General features: G+C 50.1%; 1 protein-coding gene across 4 annotated transcripts in view; it reads right to left on the reverse strand.

Annotated features, from left to right (window-relative positions):
- Positions 1-1,075: 1,075 nt before the first annotated feature.
- CEP112 (centrosomal protein 112) overlaps positions 1,076-27,146 on the reverse strand; it is a 301,353-nt gene continuing 275,282 nt past the window's right edge. For all 4 annotated transcript variants that reach the window (XM_043905758.1, XM_043905757.1, XM_043905759.1 and 1 more), the window contains 4 exons: positions 25,651-25,740; positions 5,467-5,568; positions 2,263-2,327; positions 1,076-1,257 (listed from right to left, as the gene is read on the reverse strand). In XM_043905758.1, coding sequence (XP_043761693.1) covers positions 1,254-1,257; positions 2,263-2,327; positions 5,467-5,568; positions 25,651-25,740 — 261 coding nt within the window. In that variant the 3' untranslated portion in view covers positions 1,076-1,253. The remainder of the gene's footprint in view (positions 1,258-2,262; positions 2,328-5,466; positions 5,569-25,650; positions 25,741-27,146) is intronic.

A 27,146-nucleotide genomic window follows, 5' to 3' on the forward strand; every position in this document is an offset into this window, starting at 1 on the left:
TGGACGCGGCAGTAAAATCTGCTGCTCCCTCATCATCCCCACGGCTCAGTCACAGCACAAAACGCGTAAATAATCCTCAGGCAGCAGATGAGGAGACGGGCGTGGGAAAGAGAAAAGAATTTGAAAAACTGTGAATAAACGTCCTGCCCTGTCCTTTCGCAGTAAACCAGATGACTCCAGCCCCGCCCACGGCCCAGAGTTTTCCAGCGGCTCACAGGGCCCGAGGCACGCAGCCCAGCGCAGCGACCCGAGGCACGCAGCCCAGCGCAGCCAAGGGAACGCGACCGTCCGCTGCAGTCCAGCATCTCCTTGGCAAGGTGGGGCTGGCCCGCGAGCACAGCGCTGCTTCCCAGCCTCTGGGTGGGCGCCAAAACGCCAGACTCTCCGCGAGGACGGCGGACCCGGCACATTCATTCCACCATCACTTGCCAGGGTGTTGAGCGGCCTCCCAACCCATCTTGACATTCAGAGGCTTCCGTAAGGAGCATCCATTGAGGTTATAATTAAACCACAGCCATAAAATCAGAGATCAAGCAGGTAACAGTAAAACCACAGCTGCCACACAAAATTCGTACCCTACTCTGCCTCTAGAGGCCAGATGAGATTGGAGACCAGCATGACAGGGACTTGGACTCACGTCAGGTGACTCAGCGATTTTTATTCTCAAGAAACACGCTACGTATGGATGTGATCTTTGACCTAAGATATTTTTTCCCCATACCACGATTTGAGATGGTCAGTATTTTCCGGGGAAAAAAATACCATGTCATCTTTATGAGGTGCAATAAAAATGTACAAATAAAACTGATAAGTACAAAATAATATTTTAATAATATATGAACATGAAGATAATGCAAACATGTTAAAATATTGATATGATGCTACAAACGTGATTTGGAGCAGCGGCAACTCGTAAAATTCTATACAAAGGCATCCACGAGGCATTGCGACGAATCATTTCTTTCCTTCAAATCAGCAATTCTCAAGACACACTCAAATGCACACAAATATGGAAAGTGGAAATAAAGGAATGTTAAAAAAAAAATAGGCAGAAACACAAAACCAGCCATTGGTGTATGAGTGATGGATGTTTTTATGATCTTAATTACATTTAAGTATCAAAAAATGCCACTGGTCTCACAGTTTACTTAACAATATCTGAATCTTCAAACCTGCTGGAAGAAATCCGCAGTGTGGCTGGGATGGCTGGATCCACCGCTCTCTCCGGGGTGACCCGGGGGGTCTCCACGTGGTCACCTGAAAGGCAGAACCCAGAGTTAACGGCTTTCTTGGCGTCCTGGCCTGTCCAAAGTCACATATGCTCTAATTCAGGAGGAGGAGCTGGATGTGGGGTGGAAGGGCTGCTTGATGTCAAAACTTCATCATCGACACCCAGAAGGGATCAAGTCTTGTCTATACCAAGGAAGAGAAGCTTTTGAAAAGTGAACGAGTCACAGAGTTTTCACTTTTTAAAAAACGATTGCAGTCTAGTTGATTTACAATACTGTATGTTTCAGCTGTATGGCTCACTGATTTGTGTGTGTGTGTATTTATATATGTGCTTCTTTCCGATTCTTCTCCCTTAGAGGCTGTTACGAGACACTGCACAGAGTCCCCTGTGCGGTACGGTGGGTCTCCGTTGTTCACCTGAGTCATGTATGGCAGGGCCTTCCAAGTTTTTACTTTTAATTCGATGCCAAACGGCTCAGCTTTTCACTGAACAGGAGGAAGGCAGTTGGGGCAGGTAAACGGGACCCAGGTCAGTGATGTCTCAAGAGCCTTTGACCAGAACGGTCTCCTGCGTCCCTGAGACAGGGGCCCTGGGGACTCCGGGGTCCTGGCTAGCGCGGTGACCTCACTGAGCGTTTATCTCGGGGGCCAGGAGCTCCTGTGTCCATGCTGAGCGCAGGGGACATGGGCCCTGAAGCGGTGGGCGACCAGGACCGCGTCAGCCCACCGTCTCAGGAGGGAGACCTGCTCCGTAACCTGCAGCCGGGCTTGCAGAGCACACCCCGTGCTGACCCCGCCGCAGCCCAGGCCCGTCAGGTGGCGCTGGCCCTCGATCCGGCGGCGCTGACGAAGCACTAAGATGACGCTGGGGCGGGGGGAGGGGTCCTCCCGTACAGGCTCTTTACTAAAAATTAGTCTTTCTGACACTGATAATTTGTGCCTGTTAATGAAGACTCTAGCTCCCGGGCAGGAGACCCCCAGGTGAGACGGGTGAGACGCGCAGGTGGTCAAGAGACCGGCGGGCGGCCGTACCTTCTGCTCTGGTAGGCGGTCAGCTCGTCCTGTAGGACAGACGCCCGCTTCTGCAGGAAGTTAACCTGGAAAAGAGGCCCCGGGTGAGAGGAGGCGCGGACGGTTTCCTTGGCGACACGGGAGGGTCGCCGACCCTGGGGTGAGGCAGGCCCCTGTGAACCTGATGCTGTGGCTCGGATGGACCACATCCCCGCCCCCCGTCCCCCGCGCGCCGGCAGAGGCTGCAGAGGCCGGCTCACACCCCGCATCGCAGAGACGAGGGGGCCAGCCGTCCTGGCGGCTTGTCTCCGCCTCCTCCATCACTGCCTTCCGCCCCTCGTCCTCCCGAGCTGGGCCCTGACACAGGCCTCCTGCCCACGGCCCACTCCCGGCTCAGGGTCTCGGCTCCCGCCCACCTCGCCGCCTCTGCGTGCGGGCGGGTCAGCCACCCCGCCTCCGTGCTCTCCTGCTCTGTTAGCGATTATCCAGCTGCCCCGTGTGAGAGCCCTTCCGTGCGGGGTGGGGGCCCTGGAGCACCTGTGTGCCCCCTTGTCCTCTTCAGGGCAGAGACGTGGCTGGCACCCCCAGCTGCTGACGGAAGGAAGGAGTGAGCGGGAAGCAGACCTCCGTCTGCCCCAGAGACCCCCGGGACTCCCGGGGCTGCAGAGGCGGTGCTCTGCTGTGCACTGTGCTTGGATCAGGCCAACTTGGACTCAGTTCCTGGCGTGGCTCCCACGGCTCTAGAAAGTTCTTTTTGCTTCTGACACTCACCTGTGAACCGGGGTGAACGACAGCCACTTGCCAAGGTCATGGGATGTCATGAAGCCACTGATTCTGGGGCAGCTGCCTAGTCCTGAGCTCTGGGCCGGTACCGCCCGTGGCCTCGGCCCTGACAGCCCACCAGTGGAGCCGGGGCGAGGGGCGCGGGGACCTGAGCTGTCCCCAGGCCTGCAGGGCACGGCCGAGGGGTCCCGAAGCGCAGAGCACCGGCTCTGGGCCCCGTGCCGCACAATCAAAGACACCTGTGTCAGGAGGAGACTCAAAGGCACTTTATACAACCACTCAGGAGTGGTTTTCCGATGACTGATACTGTCTCTTAATGCAATCAGAGTCGGTGGCATCCAGTCACTTCAGAACTGTGTGCTCTCGCCCCTTCTGAACAAAACCATGCGACGGTGGCTCCCGAGCCACAGTTATGCCCGAGAGGCCAGCTGGCAAAGCAGAAAGCCTGCCTGCAGGAGCACCTGCGGGGCTCGTCTCCAGGGGCGCACACCTCACCCGGGTCTCAAGTCTTCCTGGTGCCCCAGTGCGCCCCGGGACAGTTCATGCGGTCCAGGGACGGCCACCTCCCTGCCCCCAGCATGCTTTGCAACCAGAATTCCAACACTTTTCACAAACACGGCACCTGTGCTTTCAAACCGAATCTTCCCTCTGCCCGGCCTGGGGCTCGTGCAGCCGCTCACTCGGGCCCGCATGCAGCTGACAGCCCTCGCCTTCTGGGTCAGCGTCCAGTTTTAGGAACTGAAGCACTTCCGTTACAGTGAACGATATGAGTGATAACGGAAGCCCTGCAAGTGGATATCAGATTTCTGTCTTTCTAAAACAATAACTCCTCTGAAGGTGCTAGGTCCCACACAGCCGGCCCCGAGGAAGGGCTCCTACGCAGTTAGGGGAGAACCACACCTGAAGGAGAGCTTTTCATGTAAATAAAGATGATGTAACCCTCTCTAAGGGCTTCCCCAGTGGCTCAGGGGTAAAGGATCCGCCTGCAATGCAGGAGGCACAGGAGATGCGGGTTTGACCCCTTGGTGGGGAAGATCCCCTGGAGGAGGGCAGGGCAACCCACTCCAGTATTCTTGCCTGGAGAATCCCATGGACAGAGGAGCCTGGAGGGCTACAATCCGTGGGGTCGTAGAGTCAGACACGACTGAGAGACTTAGCATGCACGAACTCCTTCTGGGTTAACACTCTTTTGCCACGCTTGTTTTTGTCGGTAGGCGTGAGCACGGCTAGACTCCTTAGCTCCGGAAGTGGGAGCTAACCGTAGCACAAGGATGGATGCAATGGGCGTCTCCTTTTCAGGTAAGAGGTTGTACTGAGGGAACAGCAAAGGCACAGTGGTCACGTGCCCCACGCATCCGCCTCACACATGTAAACAGACAACGTGACTGTCATTAAACTGGGTTATCAGTTTTCTTTGTAAATACATGTATTGGGCGCCTTCTCTGTGGCAGGCACTGTTCTTGGCACAGAAAGCAGAGAAATTTTTCTCTTGCAGAGCTTCTCCAGGAAAAAAAAAAGTATGTTTTAAGTTTCTAAGTGTTTTAGAAATGGGAATATGTGAACTCTTTCTCATACTGAGTTAAAGCATTTGATTGTTTTTAAAAGTACCCATCTAAAATCTAAAAAATTATGTATCTATAAAATATATACAGTAATTTATAAAACGTGTTTTAGAGAAAACTTCTGTAGGAAGTTTTTCCCACTCACACTCAGCCACTAAGTCATGTTCGACTCTTTGTGACCCCATGGCCTGCAGCCTGCCAGGCTCCTCTGTCCATGAGATTCTCCAGGCAAGAATGCTGGAGTGGGTTGCCATTTTCTCCTCCAGGGGATCTTCCCGACTCAGCGATCGAACTTTTTACCGCTGAGCCATCAGGGAAGACCAGGAAGTCTTAGTATCAAAACTGAAGTCAATTTTACTTTTTATAAACTACCAAGAATTACATGTTTCAGCAGAAATCTTTAACCAAATTGTTTGAATACCATGTCATTACCCTGCTTTGATCTTAAAATGCATCTTCTTATCTGTAATAATCATATAAAATACATCAGAATAAAAACACTTCTAACTTAGCCATGTTTTTTACTTCTCCACACGTTCACATCATAAGGAGTTAGCAACGTGCTAAGTGATGGCATTTTGGGCCTGGTACCAAGAATAAAAGGGTGAGTCTGTATTGGAATGTGGACTGTAAATAAAAGTAACCATAACTGAACTTTTCAATTTCAAGGATGCTTTCAAGAAAGTCTTATCAAGCAGAGAGTTCTTAAAATGGTCAGAAAAATTCTAAAACCTCCCCAAAACACAAAACACTTCATCCTGGGTACCAGGTTATTCCATGACACCACACTGCTTTCTGGCACCAGTTCAGAAATAAGCTTATTAATTAAAACATGCATGCCACCTGAACCCTCGGGACATTCCTGACTTCTAGTAATTACCTGTGACTTTAGGGAGGAGATGGTGTCTTCAAGTTCTTGTCTTAGAGATGCTGGCATCAACCCTTTAAATTTTGTTTCGTATTCTTGTCGTATGTAAGTTATCTAGAGTGAAAAAACAGCAGTTTTTTTAAACCACAGAAATGATTGGTTTGAATTTAAGAAATCACAGAAAAATATCCATTCATTACAAAGCTAAGTTTGTTACATGAGGTCAGAAGCCAGACAACTGGCATGTGAAATGGGGAAACACAGTCACAAACGGAAAAGGAACTCAGTCTGTCCTTGAGAATCTGGGAGAGGCAGTCCCTGTAACAGCATTTTTTTCCCCTAAAATCCTTGTTAGCACAGTTTTCAGCACCAAGCAAGGAACACACGTGTCCCCGCTCTCATGATGCACACATGATGCTGATCCTGCTCCTCTTCTTGTCCGGGGAGTGGATGGTGGTCCTGCTGCGCTGTGTGTGAGGACGGCCCACAGCCTGTGGTCAGGCGGCTCGGACACCCCCCACACTGCCTCCGTGCCTCCGTGCCTGGGTGTCTGGTACCGTCATGGGATTATGAAGATACCAGTGAAGGGAAACCTGCACAACCACATCTCAAGGCCCCGAACCCGTGGACCAGAGCAGAGCACCCTCATCACCACGAGTGTGTCTGATTCACGAGTTTCCCTCTGCCTCCAGAATATGTCCAGGTCTTGTTCTGCTCACGGGTGGCCACTGGGCTTGTCAAGGAGAAGATGGTGGCTCGTCAAGCTACAAACAGGTCCTGAAGGTCGAGGAGAGTCTGGAAGAGTGTGTCTGAGCAGGATGAAGGGGCGTGTTTGTGTGGGTCTGAGTGTGAGTGTGTCCTTCCCGCTGTCTTTCTCCAGCTCTGTTCGTTTTTCTTTCTCCTAATCTGAGATGCTATGGAATTTGAGAATTTGTTGCATGTGTTGTGGGGACTTAACTGGATATTAAAGCTGAGTTGCAGTGTACCCCACAGACAATTCATTGGACACACCTGGAAACAGGCCCCAGACTGTGAAAATAAGTGTGACTGAATTCAGTTAGACAAGTCAATGGACTTATTGAGCATGTTAAAATTACTAGCCTTTAATTCCAAAAGTCTCTTATACTAGACTAAATTAAGGAAGAAATGTGCGCTAATAGTTTATTTGACTACCTACTAAACCCACAGCAAGGGTTCTTGAACGTAATTTTAAAAATTTTTGGCAAAGTATTTTTTGAGGTATGTTATAATCTTGTGATTTATATCCAAAGGGAAAAGAGAAAGGATGAAAATGATCTTCCCCACTGATGAAATGTTTGATTCTTCCCATTTTATCTTCTTGGACTTAAGTCCAATAGTAACATCAACTGACTTAAATGAAAGGCAAACACCAAGAGAAACACGCGACTTGTAAATCAGACCTTAGGGGCAACCTTAGCAGGTCCCACAGGCTATGATATGTTGACTCTTTATTCTACCATCAGCGCTGGCTCTGAAATTTTGAGCTACTACTCTGTTTTATTTTACAAGATAATTTTATGTGTTTACTTTTCCTGTGCTGGGTCTTCACGGCCGCGAGGGCATTCTCCGGTGGTGTTGGGCAGGGGCTGCTCTCCAGGTGCGGTGTGTGGGCGTCCCGTTGACTGGCTTCTCCTTGCTGAGCAGGGGCTCCAGGCACATGGGCTCAGCCGGGGAGGCTCCGGGGCTCCACAGTAGCTGTGACCCACGGGCTTGGTTGCTGTGGGATGTGGGATCTTCCCGGACCAGGGACTGGACCTGTGTCTCCTCTGCCTGTGTTGGCAGCCGCCAGGGAAGCCCCGACTGACTGCTTTTAAAAATCACTCATGCTTGCTCTGTTTTATCTCTCCCTGTTTGTTTGCAGTGTCTGCCCACAGCCTGTCCCTGTGATAGACAACTTGCTGGGTATAAAAATGCTCCTGTCCAATTTCTGTCTCTCAGACTGACAGGCATATCAGTGTGTTCTTTAAATGCTTTGGCATTATGAACAACTATTTGTTTCAAAGAACTGTAATTTGTCTGAACCTTTTGCGGGCTTCTTGAGTAATTTCCCATTTGGTCTATGTTCTAATTTGATTTTTACTTATATTCTTTCTCTCTCAATCTAGCAAGGATCTTATGCTAACTCCTTTTTCTTAAAAAAAGTGAAAATTTCATTTCTGAATGGGACTGGTGATTTTCTGAATGTTGAGGTAGGGGGAGTGAGCGGGGCAGCTGTGATTCGTTGTTGCTTCTACAACACCCTTTGACTAAACCTATCATTTCATCTCGTCTCAAGGAGAGCATGGCAACCCACTCCAATATTCTTGCCTGGGAAAACCCATGGACAAAGAAAGAGGCCTGGTGGGCTACAGTCCATGGGGTCTAAAAGAGTCGGAGACAACTGAGTGACTGAAAAACAGCAAAAGGCATCTTTGCCAACCTCTCAACATGGGCTGGAGTCCACAGGAGGCAGAACATACCCAGACACACACAGCTGGGCTCCTGTGGCCAGCACCACACCTGTGCCGACTGAGACGGGAAACGGGCGCCAAGGGCAGTCCACCTTCAGGCTTTGAAGAGAGGCTGGGGTTTTGGCGACTTCCCTGGTGGTCCAGTGGCTTGGAATCTGCGCTTTCACTGCTGAGGGTTTGATCCCTGGTAGGGGAACTAAGGTCCTGAATTGCCTTGTGGTGTGGCCAAATAAAAAATAGAGGCTGCAGTTTCTGTTTTTACAGATTGGACAAATCAGTACCTTGGCCTGGTCCATTTGGACAGACATGAGAGTAGAATTTGTGTTAGAAATAATCTGGTTAAACTCTCCTTAAAAGCCTTGAGTGTGCTGCTCCTGACTCAGACAAAATCCACACGACCCTAAGACAGTGCAGGTAGAGGAGCTCCCGTGCTGGTCGAGCGGAAAGGAGGCGCCCTCATCTTCCTCATCATTACCCTCACCAATGTGCTTTTCCACAAGTGTCTCTGCGCATTCTTCATAAAACTGTTGCCCACATCTTTAAAACACATCAAGCCAACAAAGGTCAAACCAAGAGCAGGACGATTTTGTTCATATTAAAAATGTACTGAGATCTAGAAACATATTCAGATGACGTCTGAAAAGAACTCATGGTGGAGAGTAAACAAGACGAAGAAGAAAGCCCTCTACCGGCGCTGGGGGCAGCAGCGTTACCCCCAGCCCTCCGTCCTCCATGGCACAGTTTTTTTCTTGACTTCAGTGGTGGAGAAACATCACTCTCTAAAATTAGAAATAAAGAAATAAAAGCACTGTGTGCAGATAATATGACGAAAGTGGTCTTGCCTGTTCACTGGTCCTGAAGGTGAAACCTACTATGGTGAAAATTTTAGCTATCTTATCTGTATGTGAAGACAAACAGCAAGGGTCTTTTCTTCCTTGGATGGAATTCTGAGGTGTGTGCTTGCTTTATTTGCGACTGTTGGCGGCTTCTCTCAGGAGCATCTCTGGGCGGCTCAAGTGGTGACTGAGACCTCCGGGCGGTTCCCTCCCCACCCTGTATCTTGCACACGCGTTTAACACTGACCTCGGGCTTCCTTGAGAGCTCAGTTGGTAAAGAATCCGCCTGCAATTTGATCCCTGGGTCAGGAAGATCCCCTGGAGGAGGGACAGGCTACAACTCCAGGATTCTTGGGCTTCCCTGGTGGCTCAGTGGTAAAGAATCCGCCTGCAATGCCAGAGACCTGGGTTCGATCCCTGGGTTGGGAAGGTCCCCTGGAGAAGGGAAAGGCTACCCACTCCAGTCTTTTGGCCTGGAGAATTCCATGGACTGTATAGAACATGGGGTCACAAAGAGTTGGACGCGACTGAGTGGCTTTCACTTTCACTTTGGCAGCAACAAGTCTGAGATTTTGGAATAAAGATACTATTTTACCTTGCATTATGCCAATGCTTTCCCCGCCCCCAACTTTGAGAAGATCCTCCCATGATACCTCATCGGTTTCAGTGACTTCTGTTGCCACGTCACAGGCTTTCCCATGCCTGCTCTGCTGGCTCCTGGCCCCCTGGCTCCCTGGCTCCCTGGCAAGCCGGGCCCTCCCCCGCTGCCGGGACAATAGGTAAGGATGGGAGGGACCTGGGGACTGAGGCCCAGCAGTGGAAGCGGCTGGATGTTTCTCCCATGTCCGGCCCTGTCTTCAGGCCTCAGGACCTGGGAGGGGCCGGCTTCCTTCACCCCATTCGGGCACCCAGACCCCGCCCACTGTTCGAGGTCCAGCCAGGATGGAGGGCGGGCCGTGACGCAGCAGCTGCTAGGACAGGCGCTTCCTCTTCTGCGGTTTGGGCCTGGAAACGCAGGCCAGGAGCTGCTCGCGGTGGTCCCGCAACCACGAGGCAGAGAACTCGCCGAGAATGGAACCAACGATAAGGAAACAGCCTCAGGATGGACGCGAGCCCCTGGCCTTTGGTCACATCACTTGAGTAATTGGATTAGGCCTCCCTTGAAGCCAGTGCTGCGTCTCAGTTACACGGAACAAAACATTCCCATTGTTCAAACCAGTGTGAGTTTCAAGCAGCCATTTCTAGTGGATTACGTGAAAACTGCCAGGGCTTGGACTCTGCGCCTGACGATGAGCTGGCCCGGTTGACCAGCCGGTGACGAGGATGCCTGGTGACAACGCCGCGTCGGCTGACGGCCTGGGTGGCTCAGCCGGACCGAGCTGCCCCCGTCACCAGCCTCCTTGCCCACCTGGTGAACCTGCTCCCAGTAAGGGGGAGTGCTCCCCCACCTCTCTTGCTGACTCAACCAGACTGGATGCACTCATTCCTCTGGGTCAGACTCCAGCTCCGGGCGCCCCTTGCAGCCTGCTTTCTTCACCCAGAGGCTGCAGAGAGTAAATAACAACAATAACACACACACACACAGAGTCTTGATGGGTCAGCTACAAATTCCTGCTGTCGCCTCGTGACCACTCTCCGCTCCTGGCATCTGTGGCGCCGTTGGGGCCTTGCCCACACGCCTTCATCAACGAGAGACCGACGCACGCAGCAGCCCACTCACTGGTGGTTGGCCAGCGGCCCGCCTGGGACGGCCTGCGGGGCTGTGCCCGGAAAATGCCCCGGTTCACGGACCTCAGGTGGAGGGCTGAGCGCTCTCTGTGGCTCCTGCTGCTGCGAGCAAGGTACCAACCGACGAAGAGCCAAGACTGAAGGACGGGGCCCCTCGCAGCGAGCCTTGCCCGATCTCCCCAAAACCGCCAACCGGCTTCACGAGACAAATTCCAGTGGTCGCCTCCGTTTTCACTCTAAAGCACTAGTAACACACACTGGGAACTTCACTCCTGAGCGTGCCCGAAGAAGCGATGCAGAGGCCGGCTCCAGGCTCTTGCTTCTCTGCACTTTTCTCCCCTCATCGCAGACTTCACGTGAACGAAGCATGACCCGTAATTCCTTCTCTTTGGATCCTCAGGGTATTCTTCAAGCATGGGCACCTGGTCTGAGGGAATTGTCACATGCAGTCAGAGGAGTGTCTGGGAAACACTTCGCGTCTGGTCTGGCACCACTGGGCCTGGACGCCCCCAGAGTACGCGGGGGAGCTGAGCACACGGGAGCGGGGTGCGAGGGGTGGGCGGGGCTGCAGCCTCGGGGGACCCCGCCGGCGCCGCCTCTAGGAACGAGGCGCTGGGGCCACGTCTTTGTCCTGGGGTCGTGACCTCTATGAAGCTTCTTAAACGGAGGACAGAGATGGGCCCACCGAGCCTTAACCATGATTTAAATCTGACCGGACAGAACTGAAGCCCAGAAGTCCGGAGTCCCGGAAGCCTGGGAAAATGCCCAGGGAGCCAAGCGGGGAAGCCCAGGGAATTGCAGAAAGGCCACAGTTTCAGGGCAGTGGGTGGGGGAATAAAGCAGTATTTTCCGAGTTGGTATCTGTTACGGATTGACTAAAACTGTGATTGAAATCCCTGGGGATTCGGTGGTAATTAATTCTAGGAACGGTTCAGTCACTCAGTCGAGCCCAGCTCTTTGCAATCCCATGGACTGCAGCTCGCCAGGGCTCCCTGTCCATCACCAACTCCCGGAGCTTGCTCAAACTCATGTCCACTGAGTTGGAGATGCCATCCAACCATCTCATCCTCTGTCGTCCCCTTCTCCTCCCGCCCTCAATCTTTCCCAGCATCAGGGTCTTTTCTAATGAGTAGGTTCTTCTCATCAGGTGGCCAAAGTATTGGAGTTTCAGCTTCAGCATCAGTCCTTCCAATGAATATTCAGGACTGATTTCCTTTAGGACTGACTAGTTTGATCTCCTTGCTGTCCAAGGGGCTCTCAAGAGTCTTCTCCAACACCACAGTTCAAAAGCATCAATTCTTCAGCACTCAGCCTTCATTATGGCCTAACTCTCACGTCCATACATGACTCCTGGAAAAACATAGCTTTGACTAGATGGACCTTTGTCAGCACTCATGTCTGTGCTTTGTAATATGCTGTCTACGTTGGTCATAGCTTTTCTTCTAAGGAGTAAGCATCTTTTAATTTCATGGTTGGCAGTCACCATCTGCAGTGATTTTGGAGCCCAAAAAATAAAGTCTGTCATTGTTTCCACTGTTTCCCCATCTGTTTGCCATGAAGTGATGGGACCGGATGCCATGATCTTAGTTTTTTGAATGTTGAGTTTTAACAGCTTTTTCACTCTCCTCTTTCACTTTCATCAAGAGCCTCTTTAGCTCCTCTTCGCTTTCTGCCATAAGGGTGGTGTCATCTGCATATCTGAGGTTATTGATAGTTCATGTCTGTGTTAAATTTCATGCATCCAAACAACATGGAAAGGGGATGAAGATGAGCTCTGATATTTGAACACTGAGGATAAACCTGCAGAACCTCGAAGACGGAGGCAGAGGCCATGCGGCCGGGCTCTCCAGGGTCTCCCTCCGCCTGGGAAGGTCTGCCTGGCAGCTCCCTGCCCTTCAGACGGGGCTCTGCACCCGAGACACTTAGGGACATCACCGCGTTTCAATAAAATAAAAGTTGGTGATGAGCCCATTTAGGAAATTTTATTTTTGATTTGTAAACAGTTCTCACGTCGGGCCTTGCTCTCGACCAGCTGGGGCCTCCAGGTGTGCGGAGTGTCCAACATGCACAGTAAGCGCGAGTCTAGGTCTGGAACCTCCTGCCCACACCCAGGGGCCCTTGTTACCCCAGTGACTTGTATTTCAGCAGTTTTCTTCTCATAACTCGGATCCCCAACCTGGAAAATCCTCAGTTTGTAGTTAAGCACTTAGAGTCCATATAATTCATAACCATGAAGGCAGAGAAAACCCTAAGACCGCCCAACTGCATGTAGCTTTTGGGGAGCAGCACTCCTGGGCTTTCAGAGGCTGACAAGGGATCAAGCACCCTGACACACCAGTCAGACCCACGGCCGGCCCCGGACGGGCCAGCGGGCGTCTGCCGCTCTGCTTTTGCTGAAATGTCAGTCGTTCCCCTGCTTGCGGTCCAGCACTGCTGGTCCACGGAGGACCGGCTGGCACTAGGCTGGGGACAGGTGTGGAGGCTCCCCCGGATGCCCGCCAGCGCGTGCAGGACCCAAGGGAGAGACAGTGCCGTGTCACACGTGTGGGAGGCTCCCCGCGTGTCATGTACACATGTGTGTACGTGTGTGTGTGTGTGTATGGGCAAACATGTAGATGTACGTATGTGTGTATTCCTACCACATTACACCCTCTGCCCTCATGGGCATCTCAGTCTAGCGGGAAGGACAAGCATGCACACAGGTAATTATAATGAACGTGTGGGTCTAAACCCCACAGATTTTCTCTGTCACAGAAAGCAGACGCTCTCAGGAAGCAGCAGAAACTCTCAGGAAGCGGAAAGGGAGCCTGACGCTGTGGGTGGGAATGTAAACTTGTGCAGCTTCTGTGGAGAAGAGAGTGAAGCCACCTCAGAAAACTGAAAATAGAGCTACCACATGCCCCCGAGCGCCCCTCCTGGGCATGTATTCCAGGGAAAGCCATACTTGGAAAAGACACATGCACCCTGTCCACGGCGGCATCATTCACAGTGGCCAAGACATGGAAGAAGCCTCGGCGTGCGCCGGCAGACGGCCGCAGACAGACGTGGTGCACACACACAATGGACCATTACTCAGCCACAGACGAGAATGAAGCAGCGAACAATAAACTGCTCTGGTTGGGGTGGATATATACAAACAAGTGTCAGTGTGACTCTGAACAACAGGGACAACTGTTTAGAGAACATAAGGGGAAAATGTGCAAAAGGCAAAACATGCCATGATATATTTGGGAATAAATCTAATAATAAATGCACACTGTCCACAGAAGAAAAGATTTCAACTGGGCTGAAGATACAGAAGGAGATCCAATGAAACGCAAACAGATGCCAAGGCATTAATTCTTCCAAGACTGCCTGGGGAAGTGCAGTAAGAGTGTGCTTCCAACCAAACCCTCAGTGAGACCTTGAAACATGGAAGGTATCCTAAGACTCATGTGAAAGTACTGATGCTTAAGAATAAGTAAGACAATCCTAAAAAAATGACGACAGAAGACTTCCCCTACAGATAACACAAGCTGCTATGCACTAGTGCCCTTGTGGAGGGAATGACATGTAGTAACTGACAATCTTCTCAACAATCTTATGAGGTGGGTGTAATTATTAACCCATTTTCAAGACAGGGAAACCTAGGCAAAAAAAGTAAGCTGATTTGTTGGACGTGGAAGTGGCAGAGCTGGGATCTGAACCTGGGCCCTGGGGCTCCGGAGTCCCTGCCTCCAAGCATCATACCCTGTGACTCATCTTGGCACAGGAAGCTGATGGTCAGGAAAGAATACAAAGTCCCAGGCAGATTCACGTACAGATGGAAAATCTGATTGTTGACAAAGCCGCATTTCCAGTAAATAGGGGAAGAATATCTCGGTCCATAAATGGTTCCAATAACTGGGTATATTTTTGGAAATGAGTTAAGATCCCTGTACCAGTTCTAGGGTTGCTGTAACAAGTGACCACAAACGTAGCAGCCTGAAACAACACAAGCCCACCACCTCCCAGTTCCAGGAGAAGGCTGAGGGGCTCCTGGCTCCTCTGCTCTGGTCTCGTGAGGCAGAAAGGTGAGGGCCAGACTCTCCCCTGGAGGCACGCTGTCAGCTGGTGGACAGCGTCCAGTTCCCCGCAGAGCGACACCCCCGAGCCTGCTGGGTGTCACCTGGGCCCTCGCTCCCGCCCTGCACCGCTCTGAGCCTCTCTGGCCCCACCTCGATCACTGTCTTCTGCCTCCAGCCAGAGGGGGCCTCTGCCCTTGATGTAGCCACGTGCTTAGACTGAGCTCACTGCCTGCGTGATCTGAGATACCGGCCCTGCTTCACAGCCACCGATTCTTAACTTCAGCGACCTCGGCAGACTCTCCTCTGCCATGTGATGTATATATTCACAAAGTCCACAGGTGAGAGAATGGACCTCTCCTTGGGGGAACATTCTATTATAATCCTTATACCATAGGGTATATGACAATAAATTTGAAGTGGATTAAAGAATCAAAATGCATAAAACAAAACTCTCAATAGTAATGGCACAAAATAAAAGAGAATATATTTTATAATCCTGGGGGAGTGAGGACCTTCCTTAGCAAGCTTAGAAATCATAAAGGAAAAAAATAGAAGATAATGTTCTCAAAAATTAAAATATTGGATAAAGAGATTAAAGATAAGCAACTAGGAGAAAGCCCTTGCAACATATTTAACAAATCATTAATAGACAGAGTTCATAAGAAAATGAATTTCTATAGATCAAATTAGAAAATCAAGTCAATAGAAGAGATTAGCAATAATGTGATCGAGTAATTCACAGAAATGTAAATACAGATGGTCCCTGACTGATGACGGGACGACTTATAATTTTCCGACATTACAGCGGCGGGAAGGTGATGCACACCCAGTGGAAACCGTGCTTTGGATGCTGATCTTTCCCAGGGCTGCTGCAATGCTGGGCAGCGGCTCCCGGTTAGTCATGTGATCATGAGGGGAAACGACCAACATTCTTGTAACCTCTGTGTCCCAACAAACCATTCTGAAAGAATTTCACTTTCAGGGCAGTATTCAATAAATTGCATGAGATATTCAACACTGTTATAAACTAGGCTTTGTGTTAGATGATTTTACCCAACTGTAGGCTGACAGAAGTGGGTTTGGTGTATTAGATGAATTGTCAGCTTAGAGCATTGCCAACTTTGATGGTTCATCACGATGCAACCTCATCATAAGCCAAGGGAGCTCTGTGGTGGATTTCCGTTTCTAGTAATAACTCTCTACCAAGCCTGCTTCAGGCTATCAGGGAACCAGGCGGGCAGGGAAGGGTTACGGGGCCAACCCGGAGAGGAGAGAAATGCAGAGAACTGGGGACATTTGGACAGGGGCCTCTGCCAATTCTAGGTTGGCCGGTCAGAGGTTAAGAAGTTGAGTAGATCTTTCAACAGCCTCACAAAGAAGCCAGGGAGACATAAACCGCATCCAGGGCTCACCGCAGGGAAGGGCTTGGTAAGACCCATGCTTCTGGGTGGAGCCCCTTGGGCTACACCCTAGGAGTGGGGGTGAGCTGGACACAGACCACCCCTCTGCAGACGGAGGCCCACCTAAGTGGACTACGGATGTTCAAGAAGGCAAGGGCACCGCCTGCCTACCGAGAAGCGAGTGTAAGCTCTCTCCAGAGAAAACGACCACCTTCGGACTCCAGTTAGTCCTATCAAGGTCTGTATAAAATATCTGGTGAAATAATAACCATGTGAATTCCACGTAATGGTTATCAGACCTAGCCTTTAAAAGAACCAAAATAAATATGTTCAACAAAGTTAGGAAAAGAGTGGTGAACTTCAGCCTAGAATAGGAAACTAAAAAAAGGATCTAAGTAGAAATTCTAGCTCTGGAATTTACAACCATTAAAATTAAGAATGAGTGTAACAGGTTAGACACAGCTAAGGAGAGACTCAGTGAAGAAGAAGTTAGATTAAAAAAAACAAGCAGAATCAATACAGAACATAGGAAATACAGTTAGAAGGTCAGGAGTATACCTATTTATATGTATATATAAAATTATAGTCTCAAACAGAGAAGAGAAAACTAGGCAGAAGTTAAAATAGAAATTCTGATACTACAGTCACCAAGGAAAGTACATCCATAAATAACTGAAAATCTTCCTGCCAAAGAATCTTTAAGCCCAGAGAGCTTAATCTACCAAACATTTCAGGATGAAGCAATTATTAGTATTACACAAATTCTTCCAGAAAACAGATAAAGAGGGAACACTCCAGTTTGTCTTATGAGACCAGCAAACTTTGATACCAACATCTAATAAGATCATCACAATGAAAGAAAATTGTAGGATAATGTCATTCATAAGCATAGATGTAAAAATTCTAAGCAAAATATTAGTGAACCAAAATCCAGCAAAAGGTAAAAAGGAATAAGTCTTCATGATCAAATGAGGCTTATTTAGAAATGCAACACGGATTTAACATTAGAAAATCTATGAAGTCCACTGCACTAGTAGAATAAAGGACAAAATTCATATAATTTTTTTTATCTCAAAAGATGGAAGAGAGGCATGTAAGAAACATCCATTTATAATTTTAAAAAGAAAAAGAGACTTTTGGTAAGGATAGAAAGAAATTCCCTAAATGTGATAAAGGAAGTCTATGCAAAAGTCAATTGTCTCAGAAAGACAATTGAGAAAGACTGTGAGAAAATAAATTTTAAAAATAATGTCATTTAAAATAGCATCATAACATGTCAAATTGCTATTATTGTTGTTTAGTCGCTGAGTCATGTCTGACTTTTTTTGACCCCCTGGACTGTACCCGCCAGGCTCCTCTGTCCATGGGATTCTCCAGGCAAGAACACTGGAGTGGGTTGCCATTTCCTCCTCCAGGGGAACTTTCCAACTCAGGGACTGAACCCAAGTCTCCTGCATTGCAGGCAAATTCTTCACTGCTTGAGCCACCAGATAAGCCCAATTCTGTACAGAAATCCAAAAGGTGATTCACAAGAGCAGTATGTGCAAGCAGTCTTTTCAACTCCTGAATTTTCCTCTGCATTAAAAAAGAAAATCACCTTTCTTTATTCCTCATTTAGATCGACATACATCTAATGTCTCTGAAATGCCTCTGCTTTGTCATTTGTTCGACAACAAATGCTTCAATTGCTTCTACCTCAAAACAGCCCTTCCTTAACAGGAAAGGAGATCTTTTCTGGCTGGACCACAGTGGAAAAGGAACTGCAAGTGAGGCTTAGACTGTTTGACGCTCTTTTCTGAATGTGACGAGCACAATAAAGTCATCAAACACTTATCTCTTCTGACCATGCTGACTCACTCTCTTTTACCATCTCTGTGTTTATCTCTGCTTTTTCTTCCTCAGTTCCATGAATTCAGGGCTTAGTAACTGCCAGTGAAGTATGCCTTGACAGGATAGGGCCCAGGAACGCAGCCTTCTTACTTTCCTGGGAGACGATACTCCATCACCCAGGCTAACGCTTGATCACTGTCCTTGTCCACCAATTCTATAAGGTAGGACACAGCCAAAGTTGGTTTTTAGCCTTTGTTCCAGCTTTTTTGAGAGACCCTTAGACAGCAAGATCAAACAAGTGAATGCTAAAGGAAATCAACCCTGAATATTCATTGGAAGGACTGAAGCTGAAGCTCCAATCCTTTGGCCACCTGATGCCAAGAGCCGACTCATTGTAAAAGACCCTGATGCTGGGAAAGATTGAGGGCAGGAAGAGATGGGGACGACAGAGGATGAGATGGTTGGATGGCATCACTCACTCAATAGACATGAGTTTGAGCAAGCTCCGGTAGTTGGTGATGGACAGGGAGGCCTAGTGTGCTGTGGTTCATGGGGTCAGAAAGAGTCGGCCATGACTGAGAGACTGAAGAAGAACAACAATTATTTATTCATTTGGATCCATTATTTTTGGATTTTAAAAACTAATTTTAAAAAAGACTAAAATTAAAGACAAAACTACCTTAAAAAAAAGAAATCAAACCGAAAGAAGTGAGAACGCATGATCACATCCCATCTCCACGGGCGGCAGGGAATGAGACCCAGCCCCAGGGGCTCAGCCTGGCTTTGAGCCTGGCAGCGCGGGTCAGAGTTCAGAGCCCGTGTGCCCCGCGGCTGGACCCCAGCTTCACCCTCTGTCACTTCAGCGGCGCAGAGGACGCTTCCCAGAGCAGCTGTGGTGATGCAGGGGGCGCGGCGCTTTGGGATGTCAGCGGAGCACGAGATTGAAACCACACAGCCGGCACACGGGGACCCGCCCCCCACCCCTCGAGAGCAGTCCAACACAGAGCGACTCTCAGGAGAGCAGGGATGGAGCCCAGAGCCCACTCCCCACCAGAGTCCCTCTGAGTTACCACGAAAGTGGCTCTGTGATCACTGTGTATGGTCCCAGTGGTGGTTTTGGGTACAAGTGGGCTGACTTGCTTTGCCACGAAAATCGACTAGAATTACGACTTACAAGGCACGGTTTGATGAAATGCACGCTTCAAGTGTTTTTCAGAAAACAGGGGCAAGAATTCAAACTGCATTGAGACTAAGATGTGGCCAAAGTTAAATGTGGTTCTGTCTCTCATAACAACTTAGATTTTACAACAATGTATCATACCAGCTGTCTCTTGGGAACAAAGGAATCAGCCTGAATTTTGTAAATAAACTGTGGTTATTAAAGCTACTTGAAAGAAGCCAGAGTAATAACCATTAAACACGAAAAGTCAGTAAAAGTCTTTGAATGGTATTTCTGTTGCAATTATTATTCCCGTTTTCATAATGTGCTTAGGGATAAAACACGGTTTTGAGCTGTTGGGACTTTTGAATAGATTGCACGGCAGATCCACAGCAGCCAAGACTGTGAAGTTTTAAAATCCATTATGGAAAATGGAAATTAAAAGCTTGAAAATCTGTAAAAGACAGAACTGGTCTTCCTTTTGATAAATGTCACGATTATTGCTTAACTGATTCTCTGTCTGCATCACGTCTCTGTCCGGGAGGCCGCCCGTGACCACAGGTTCGCAGGTCGCCCCTGGTGCTGACGGAGGGGTTTAAGTGCCAGCCAGTGACGGCTTTACGTGCGTGGACGCCGGTCCTCCTGACGCGCACCTTCTCCCTCCCGGGTCTCTGGGCCCTGTGGGAGGCCCACACATTCTTCAGGAATAAACGATAATGTGGTAACGGTGCGACAGCAGAAGGAGCTGGATTCAGCTCTTGTCATCTCTCTCACTTTACCTTCTGCTGCTGGAGGGATCTCTCTAAGGACACAATCATATGACACTAAGCAGTTAAAGAAAAAACTCCTCTGTGGCTGAAAACTGCCTTCTGACCAGTGACTGAGCCCCGACCGAGATCCCAGGACCGGGCACCATGGTCCCAGCAGAGCACAGGGCAGACAAACAGCCGGCGGAGACACAGGTTTGCGGCTTCACTGCTTCTCAACAGATGGAACGAGAGTAGCTGATGTCCTGGTCTCTCCTCCTCACCGATGGGACCCTCGGCCAGGAGGCTCCCCGCTGCCCCCGGGCACCCGGAACCTGTTCTCCGCACGTCCCCTCATCCTCACCAGTGTCCTTCTTTCTGCGGATGCCCACCTCATGGGCCCCTCTCCTGGGTGAAGAGTTGGAACCACACATGCTCCATCCATGTTCCCTGGCTCCTGACGTGTTCCACACACATCCTGCCGCAATGTCCACACGGACCCTGTGGGAAGGTGTGGCCACTGACCTTCTGGGAGCCTGATGTCTGGGCCAGTTAGGGCCTGGACAAGTCCCGTGACCCGTCGTGAGCGAGGTGGGCCCTCCCCCGCAGGCCGTGCTCATCCTGAAGCCTCCCCCAGCCCTTCCCCCTGGGCCTCGCCGGGGGCCTTGGGACCCCCCCTGTTCCCTCCCCAGATGCACATGATCAGCCCCGAGACTGGCCACTAGACTCAGCAGGTTCCATCCTGGATGAACAGATGAGTCTGGGCCTTGCCTGCTGTGAGGCTGGGACTGAACCGTGGACCGTGCCCAGCGCTTCACGACATACTTCAGGACGATCTACGCACAGTCTAGACATCGGGGCCTGGACACACCAGAGAGGAACGAGACTGGCCAGCTGCCGAAACACGCCAGCCAGAGAACCGGTGAGGCCTCCGGGGCAGCCTGGGGTCTGAGCTGAGGGCCTGGCTGCAGGCTCCGGAGGCCCTGCAGGGGAGCAAGCGCCAGGCCCTGCCCAGGGGGAGCCTCCCCCGCGGTCGGGGAGACGGCGGGCAGGGCCAGGGTGGCAACCTCCCGCCTCATGGACCTGAGCCTCGCAGCCCCTCAGGAGGAAAAGCACATCCTCAAACCCCAGCCTGGAGCTGCACCCCACACCGCCTCCGCTCGCCTGCACCGGGAGCCCCTCGAGGGCGGGGGGGGACCCGCCCCTCCAGGCTTCTTCTCGGTTCCCGTCGCAGGCCAGCACCTCACACTGCCCAGGAGTGACGCGTGCAGGAAAGAAAGGATGATCCTCTGTGGAAAGCACAGCATTGCATCTTACTGATTAGATCTCCACGTACTAGTTCTCACTGATTTATTTAAAAGAATCTTCTGGGAAACTGAGTGATCCAGGTGATCAAAGCTGTTCACACGTTTGAGACTGAAAATGCCCGATTCAAAGCAGGGGCTTTGTTACACGTATGGTGTTGTCTATATTATGTATTAGGTCCAAGGCTGACATTGTGTAGTGCCCCTGTGATAAACAGATCCTGGCTTGGCACAGTGTTAAGAACACTGGTAAAATTTTAGACTATTTCTTTTCTCCCTTCTTTTCCATAATTTACTGAATTACTTTGGCAAAGGCTTGCAGATTGAATGAGACACCGTTGCTCCCGGAAAGGACACTTGGTTTCACACACAGGCTGAGCCTGAGTGACGTCCAGCACAGATCCAGTCACAGTGTGGTCAACACGGTGGACGATGACACCGGGGTGGGCGGCCCGCCTCCGTCACGGGAGGTCACGGGCTCGCCGAGGACTCCATCTCCTCACACAGTGAGGAGGTCTGCTCAGAGCCCCGGCCTCCCCTCCACCACTGGAGTTCTGGGACGCTCACTCAGATCTTATCGGGAATCGGATATTACTAACTCCTGGCGTGGAGAGGAACGATGCGTTTTAAAATTACTCTCCTGCTGTTGTTCGGTCGCTCAGTCGCGTCCAGCTCTCTGCGACCCCGTGGACTGCAGCACACCAGGCAGCCTTGTCCTTCACTCTCCCCCGGAGTCTGCTCAAATTCACGTCCATTGAGTGGGTGATGCCATCCAACCATCTCATCCTCTGTCACCCCCTTCTCCTTCTGCCCTCAACCTTCCGCAGCATGAGGTTCTTTTCTAATGTGTCAGCTCTTTGCATCAGGTGGTCAAAGTACCTTTGTACTTTGTCAGCAAAGTGGTGTCTCTGCTTTTTAACATGCTATCTAGATTTGTCATAGCTTTTCTTCCAAGTAGCAAGCATCTTTTAATTTCATAGCTGTAGTCACTGTCCAAAGTGATTTTGGAGCCCAAGAAAATAGTCTGTCACTGTTTCCACTTTTTTCACATCTATTTGCCATGAAGTGATGGGACTGGATGCCATGATCTTAGTTTTTTGAATGCTGAGTTTTAAGTCAGCTTTTTCACTCTCCTCTTTCACCTGATGTCATCAAGAAGCTTTGTAGTTCCTCTTCGTTTTCTGCCGTTAAAGTGGTTATCATCTGCATATCTGAGGCTGTTGCTATTTCTACTGGAAATCTTGATTCCAGCTTGTTACTTCCCTATTTATGCGTTAAAGGAAAGATATGTCTCTGTCCACTCCAGCATTCTTGCCTGGGAAATTCCATGGACAGAGGAGCCTGGCTGGCTACAGTCCACGGGGTTGCAAAGAGTCGGACACAACTTAGCAACTAAGCAACAGCAACCTGTCTCTGTAAGGCTGGCTCAGAGAGGAAACTGGCCTTTTCTAGTTACACTGGTGTTATCCTGATGCCACTTAAGGGGCAAATTAACCCTCTGCAGCCATGGGTTCCCGGGCACTCAGGGACCGACCTGCTGAGGGAAAGGAGCTGGAGTAGAGGCCGATGCCGGTGAGGCGGGTGGGGGCGGCTGGGGTGCCAGCCATCGAGACCCAAGGAGGAGCAGCTTTCTGTGTTTAAGTAAAAACACACCTTTTAGAATGCCTCATTCAGCTTTTTTGTTTTTATAGAATTAAAACACATGAATTTTTTTTAAATGAAAAACAGAAACAGTTTAAAAATCTTTTTAAGGCAAGATAAAAAAGGTTGCCCAGGAAATTATCCTTTGTAATTCTGCCAGTTTCAGTTTTGATTCTTTATGCAGCTAGTATCAGGATAATAATATTTGGTTGAAAAGAGAAGAGAAGAAAAGTTTCAAGAGGCTGTTCTGCACACATTTTGGTTGATTGGCTGATGTCAGGTTGACTACTGTTATTTTGCAATTGCTTTGACAGATGCAAAACAGGAAATCGCAAACAATTTTGACACTTTAAATACCCTTAAACACCCTCAGTGAGCACACACATCATGAGACCCTGAAGACTGTAAGTGACGACACTTCTAATTATTTTTGACTACTGCTATTAGTGTCACGAAAGGAAAGGTCAGATTCAGATAAAACAGAAGTTAAATCAGATTAAACATAGATGAACTGAAGAAGCGCCACGATTTGCTCTTCAGTTCTACTGAAACAACTGCTAAGCTACACCCTAGGATCTTGTGGAAAGAACCCAGCATTTCGTGGCTGCAAAGATTATGAAATATTCAGCTTTACCCAGGGGTATTTCCTGACGTTTCTTTGGTAAACTGGAGCCTAACAGAAGATATCAGGAATTAGTGGAAGAAACAGTCTAGAAGCCTATTGTCACTACGAAGATGAAAGCAACTTTGATGATCAAAAAGAAGTCAATAAAATAAGACTGAAGTGGTTCCTGAACCCTTCCCTATTGTTCATCCGGGATTTCTTAATTTCCCTACTCTCCATCTATTATGGGGTTTTCTGTGTGAAGTCCTGCCATGAATTAGAGTGATGTCAACAGAGTTTTACCTTGAGTCATATTTTATCACAAACTGGAGGAGGCCCGGTCCTTCAGGGAACACGCTTCCTGCTCTTAAGAAGCTTGTCATCTTCTCCTAGTTCCAGACATCCCAGCTGGCCGGGGTGGGGGCCCAGCTGACCTCAGTGACGGCGGGACCTGGGCCAGCCCCCGGAAGGCCGTGCTGCCCCACGGGTGGTGTTTTTACCTGCGGCCACGTTGGCTCTGCTCTCCGACCACAGGGAGTCAACCACTCCCTGGTCCCAGGTGTCTGGGGTGGTGGTTTTCTTCCCCTGCCATCCTTAATAAACTTTCCCTGTCATTGCTATATCGATTTTTAAACTAGAAATGCTGTAACTTAAAACTGTCCTGACAGGAGCAAAGGTTTGGAATTCAGATCAACCAGGGTGTGACCCCACCCCCCGACCCGGTACTGTTTTGCGGCTGGGTGACCTTGGGCATGTCACTGAGCCTCTGTGAGCTGTAGTGCACCAGTTGGGAAATGGGAGTGTAGTGCTGGCCTTAAATGGTGATTATCAGGATAAATGAACCAATTCGTGTAACGCTTCTTGTGCAGTGTCTCTCATCTTGTAGGCCTTGGGTAAATACAGTTACAACTCATTTTTCATCCTAGAATCATATTTTGTGATCCTATTGCCTGTCCAGCATGGACACCATACAAGACATATCCTACACTGACATAACACAGACGTCCATGACACGCCCACAATACACATGATGCAGGGTGAACATTAGACAAGGTGGGGGCATTCGGGAGGCCAAGTCCATTCAGCAAGTACTGACACCACCACGCAGCATCAACCATTCATGCCTGCCACTTTGTGCAGCCCCCTGCCTCGGGGTCACGCTCCCCCTGGCGGCTCAGTGGTAAACAATCCAGCTGCCAGTGCAGGAGACGAGGGTCCGACTGCAGGGTGGGGAAGGTCCCCTGGAGAGGGAAATGGCTACACACTCCAGGATTCTCGCCTGGGAAATCCCAGGGACAGAGGAGCCAGAGGACAGTCCGTGGGGCAGCAAGAGTCGGACACGACTGAGCACAGGACCTGGGGGTCCTGTTTGCCAACAACTCCAGAGGTGATGCAAGTCTGCCCATTTGCCTTAGGTCAGGGCTGCTCTTCACAGGGTCAAGATGACCGACCCGACATTCCTGTGCTGAACGGACTGCGGGAACAGCAGCGCGCAAGTGTCTGCCCACACCCAGGGCGGGTTCTGTCCCACAGGTGGGCAGTGCTGAGAAGGACATCAGCAAAGCTGCAGGTTAAGGCCCAGGGCTATGCATTTGTAAATAGTTTCATTAGGACTCGTGATATGTATTGATACTCTGTGTACTTTTTAGTTTAAAATTAGTAAAATTTAAAAGACTTGGACGAAAAAGACACTTTCATTTGAAAATAAAATAGGTCATTAGCTATTGTCGTAGCTGAATCATCCTGGTTATATTAGGTCTGTTTCATGAACATAATGGAAGAAAGGAGAAAATTAAAATTCAAGAGAAGGCGTGATTCATGTCTCTAAGTACGACGGTGTCCCTTTTTCCTAACAAGCAGATCCCGTCGGCTACACCCCCAACACGCGCCTCCCCTCCGCAGGGTCCAGGTTGCCCTCCCTCGGGTAATACCATCCCCGCCAGGCGGGCCCTCATTGGTCCAGGCCAGTTTGGCCCCTCTGTCCTCTCACCAGGGATTGGATGTTTTCAGCTGAGCATGTGACCTGCTCTGGCCAATGAGATGAAAAGGATGGTCTTGCCGCGGGCGGGGGCGGTTGCTCCCGGGAAAGGCGCCCCGGCTGCTCAGAACAGGACCCCCAGACATGAGCAGTCCCCTCTGCCTCTGGGTGTCGCCAGGTCTGCTCAGGATGCTGGGAACTGTGGCTGCCCTCAAGCTGGTTTAGGATGAAACCAGCACAGGACGCAGAGACGCGGGAATGAGGGAGCGAAGCCGGTGCAGGGCTTCCACCCGCAGGCGGTGGGTGACAGACCCCGTGGCTGACCACGTGCTGCAGGGCCCGAGCGTTCTGCCCCTCGAGGCCGCTGCATCCCTGCGGACACAGGACGACCGCCATCCCCAAGCCCCTGGGCCTGGAGAAAGTCACCAAGCGAAGCGGCCGTGTGGGCAGTACCTGCTCCTGTGACTCCAGCTCCTTCTGCTGTAGCTTCTTCTCTGTGGATCGCACTTGTCTCGAGCGGTTTTCCAGTTCTTCCTGTAAAGCCTGAAACGGTGTAAGACAAATAGAAAAATATTAAAAATTAGCACCCTTCAGGAAGGAGCTTAACTGGTGTCAAAATGGCCTCAGATCTCAAGTCTATTACAGTCATTCCAAACAGTTCAGGCAGAAAAAAGCCCAGCCTTTCAGTATTGCGCCCAGATGTTTCCTACTTTAGCAATAACTAGTGTTAAAAATTCCAAACTTACAAAACAGACACACTAGCAGGTGTCGATTCATCTTATAAAAATATCTCCTCTGTTCCCAGCACAGATGCACAAGCATGTGATAAAGCGTGAAACGGCTGCTAACTGAAGTGGTTCGGCCAGTACACCTGTGAGGCGCCCTTACACTCTGAGCACTGCGGTGGCCGCGGGGACTGAAATACGGGACCAGCATGGCGCTTTTCAACATGGTGCCATGGTGATCTGAGTAAGTTACAGTGACCTTAAAGGCATTTCTTTATTAAGCCACTGAGGATAGCACTGAATTTGAGGAACCCGTAAGAAGCAGACAGAGGGGAACTCTCCCAGTTGCCAAGTAGCCGTTCAGGTTCCTCTGGGGGAACCCAGGAATGACAAGGTTCAATAAAGAACACTGTATCAACTACTATTTTAAGTAAAGAGGTGAAATAGAAGAGAAACAGGATCCATTCGAACAATCCCACGTGATGACAGATACAATCCACGGGGAATGACAGTGAGCAGAGCACAAGGGATGGGGCAGGAAGATGCTGAATGAATTCTCAAAATAAAATTCACTCAGGGAAGACGCCCGGGTTTCTGCTCCAGGTTAAGAGCTGTGTAGGTCCTTCAGATGAAGCAGTGAAAGAAAACAGGTGAAACAACTCCCTGCTCTCACCAGCTTCCATTACACCGGGGGACAGACAATATGCAGTGAGTATGTAATATATGTAGCACAGAAGGAAAACAGTGCATCGAAGGGGGTTCTGGAGTGGGTCGTGTGAGAGGCGGTCACAGAGGAACCCGCAGGAAGAACCTTCCAGGCAGGGGGCCCGCACACGATGGGGGTCACATCACATCAGCTCCGTGAAGCCACAGAGGGTAGCTGAGGACTCTAGGTTTTGTTCAAGGTAGACAGGGGCTCCTGGAGGGTTATGAGGTTCGCTTCAGCTGATGCAAAGATTTGACTGAAGAGGGGTCCGGGCAAAGCAGAGAAGCAGGGTCCAGGCCACTGAGACACACAGGGAAGGTCCAGGGGACTGGACCGGGGCGGTGTCAGGGCCCCAATCCACTTGAGGACATGGGTCACCGCCCTGAGACGTGGGTGCAGAGTGAAAAATAAAGAGACGATGACTCTGGGGTTGAGGCTGGAGCAGGAGGGAGGTGAGGGAGGGAGTGGCATTGAGGAGGGGGTCCAGGGCTCAGCCTGGGGTGGAGGAGCGGGATGCA

The sequence above is a fragment of the Cervus elaphus genome, chromosome 5, assembly GCF_910594005.1.
Source record: "Cervus elaphus chromosome 5, mCerEla1.1, whole genome shotgun sequence".
NCBI classification, from domain to species: domain Eukaryota; kingdom Metazoa; phylum Chordata; class Mammalia; order Artiodactyla; family Cervidae; genus Cervus; species Cervus elaphus.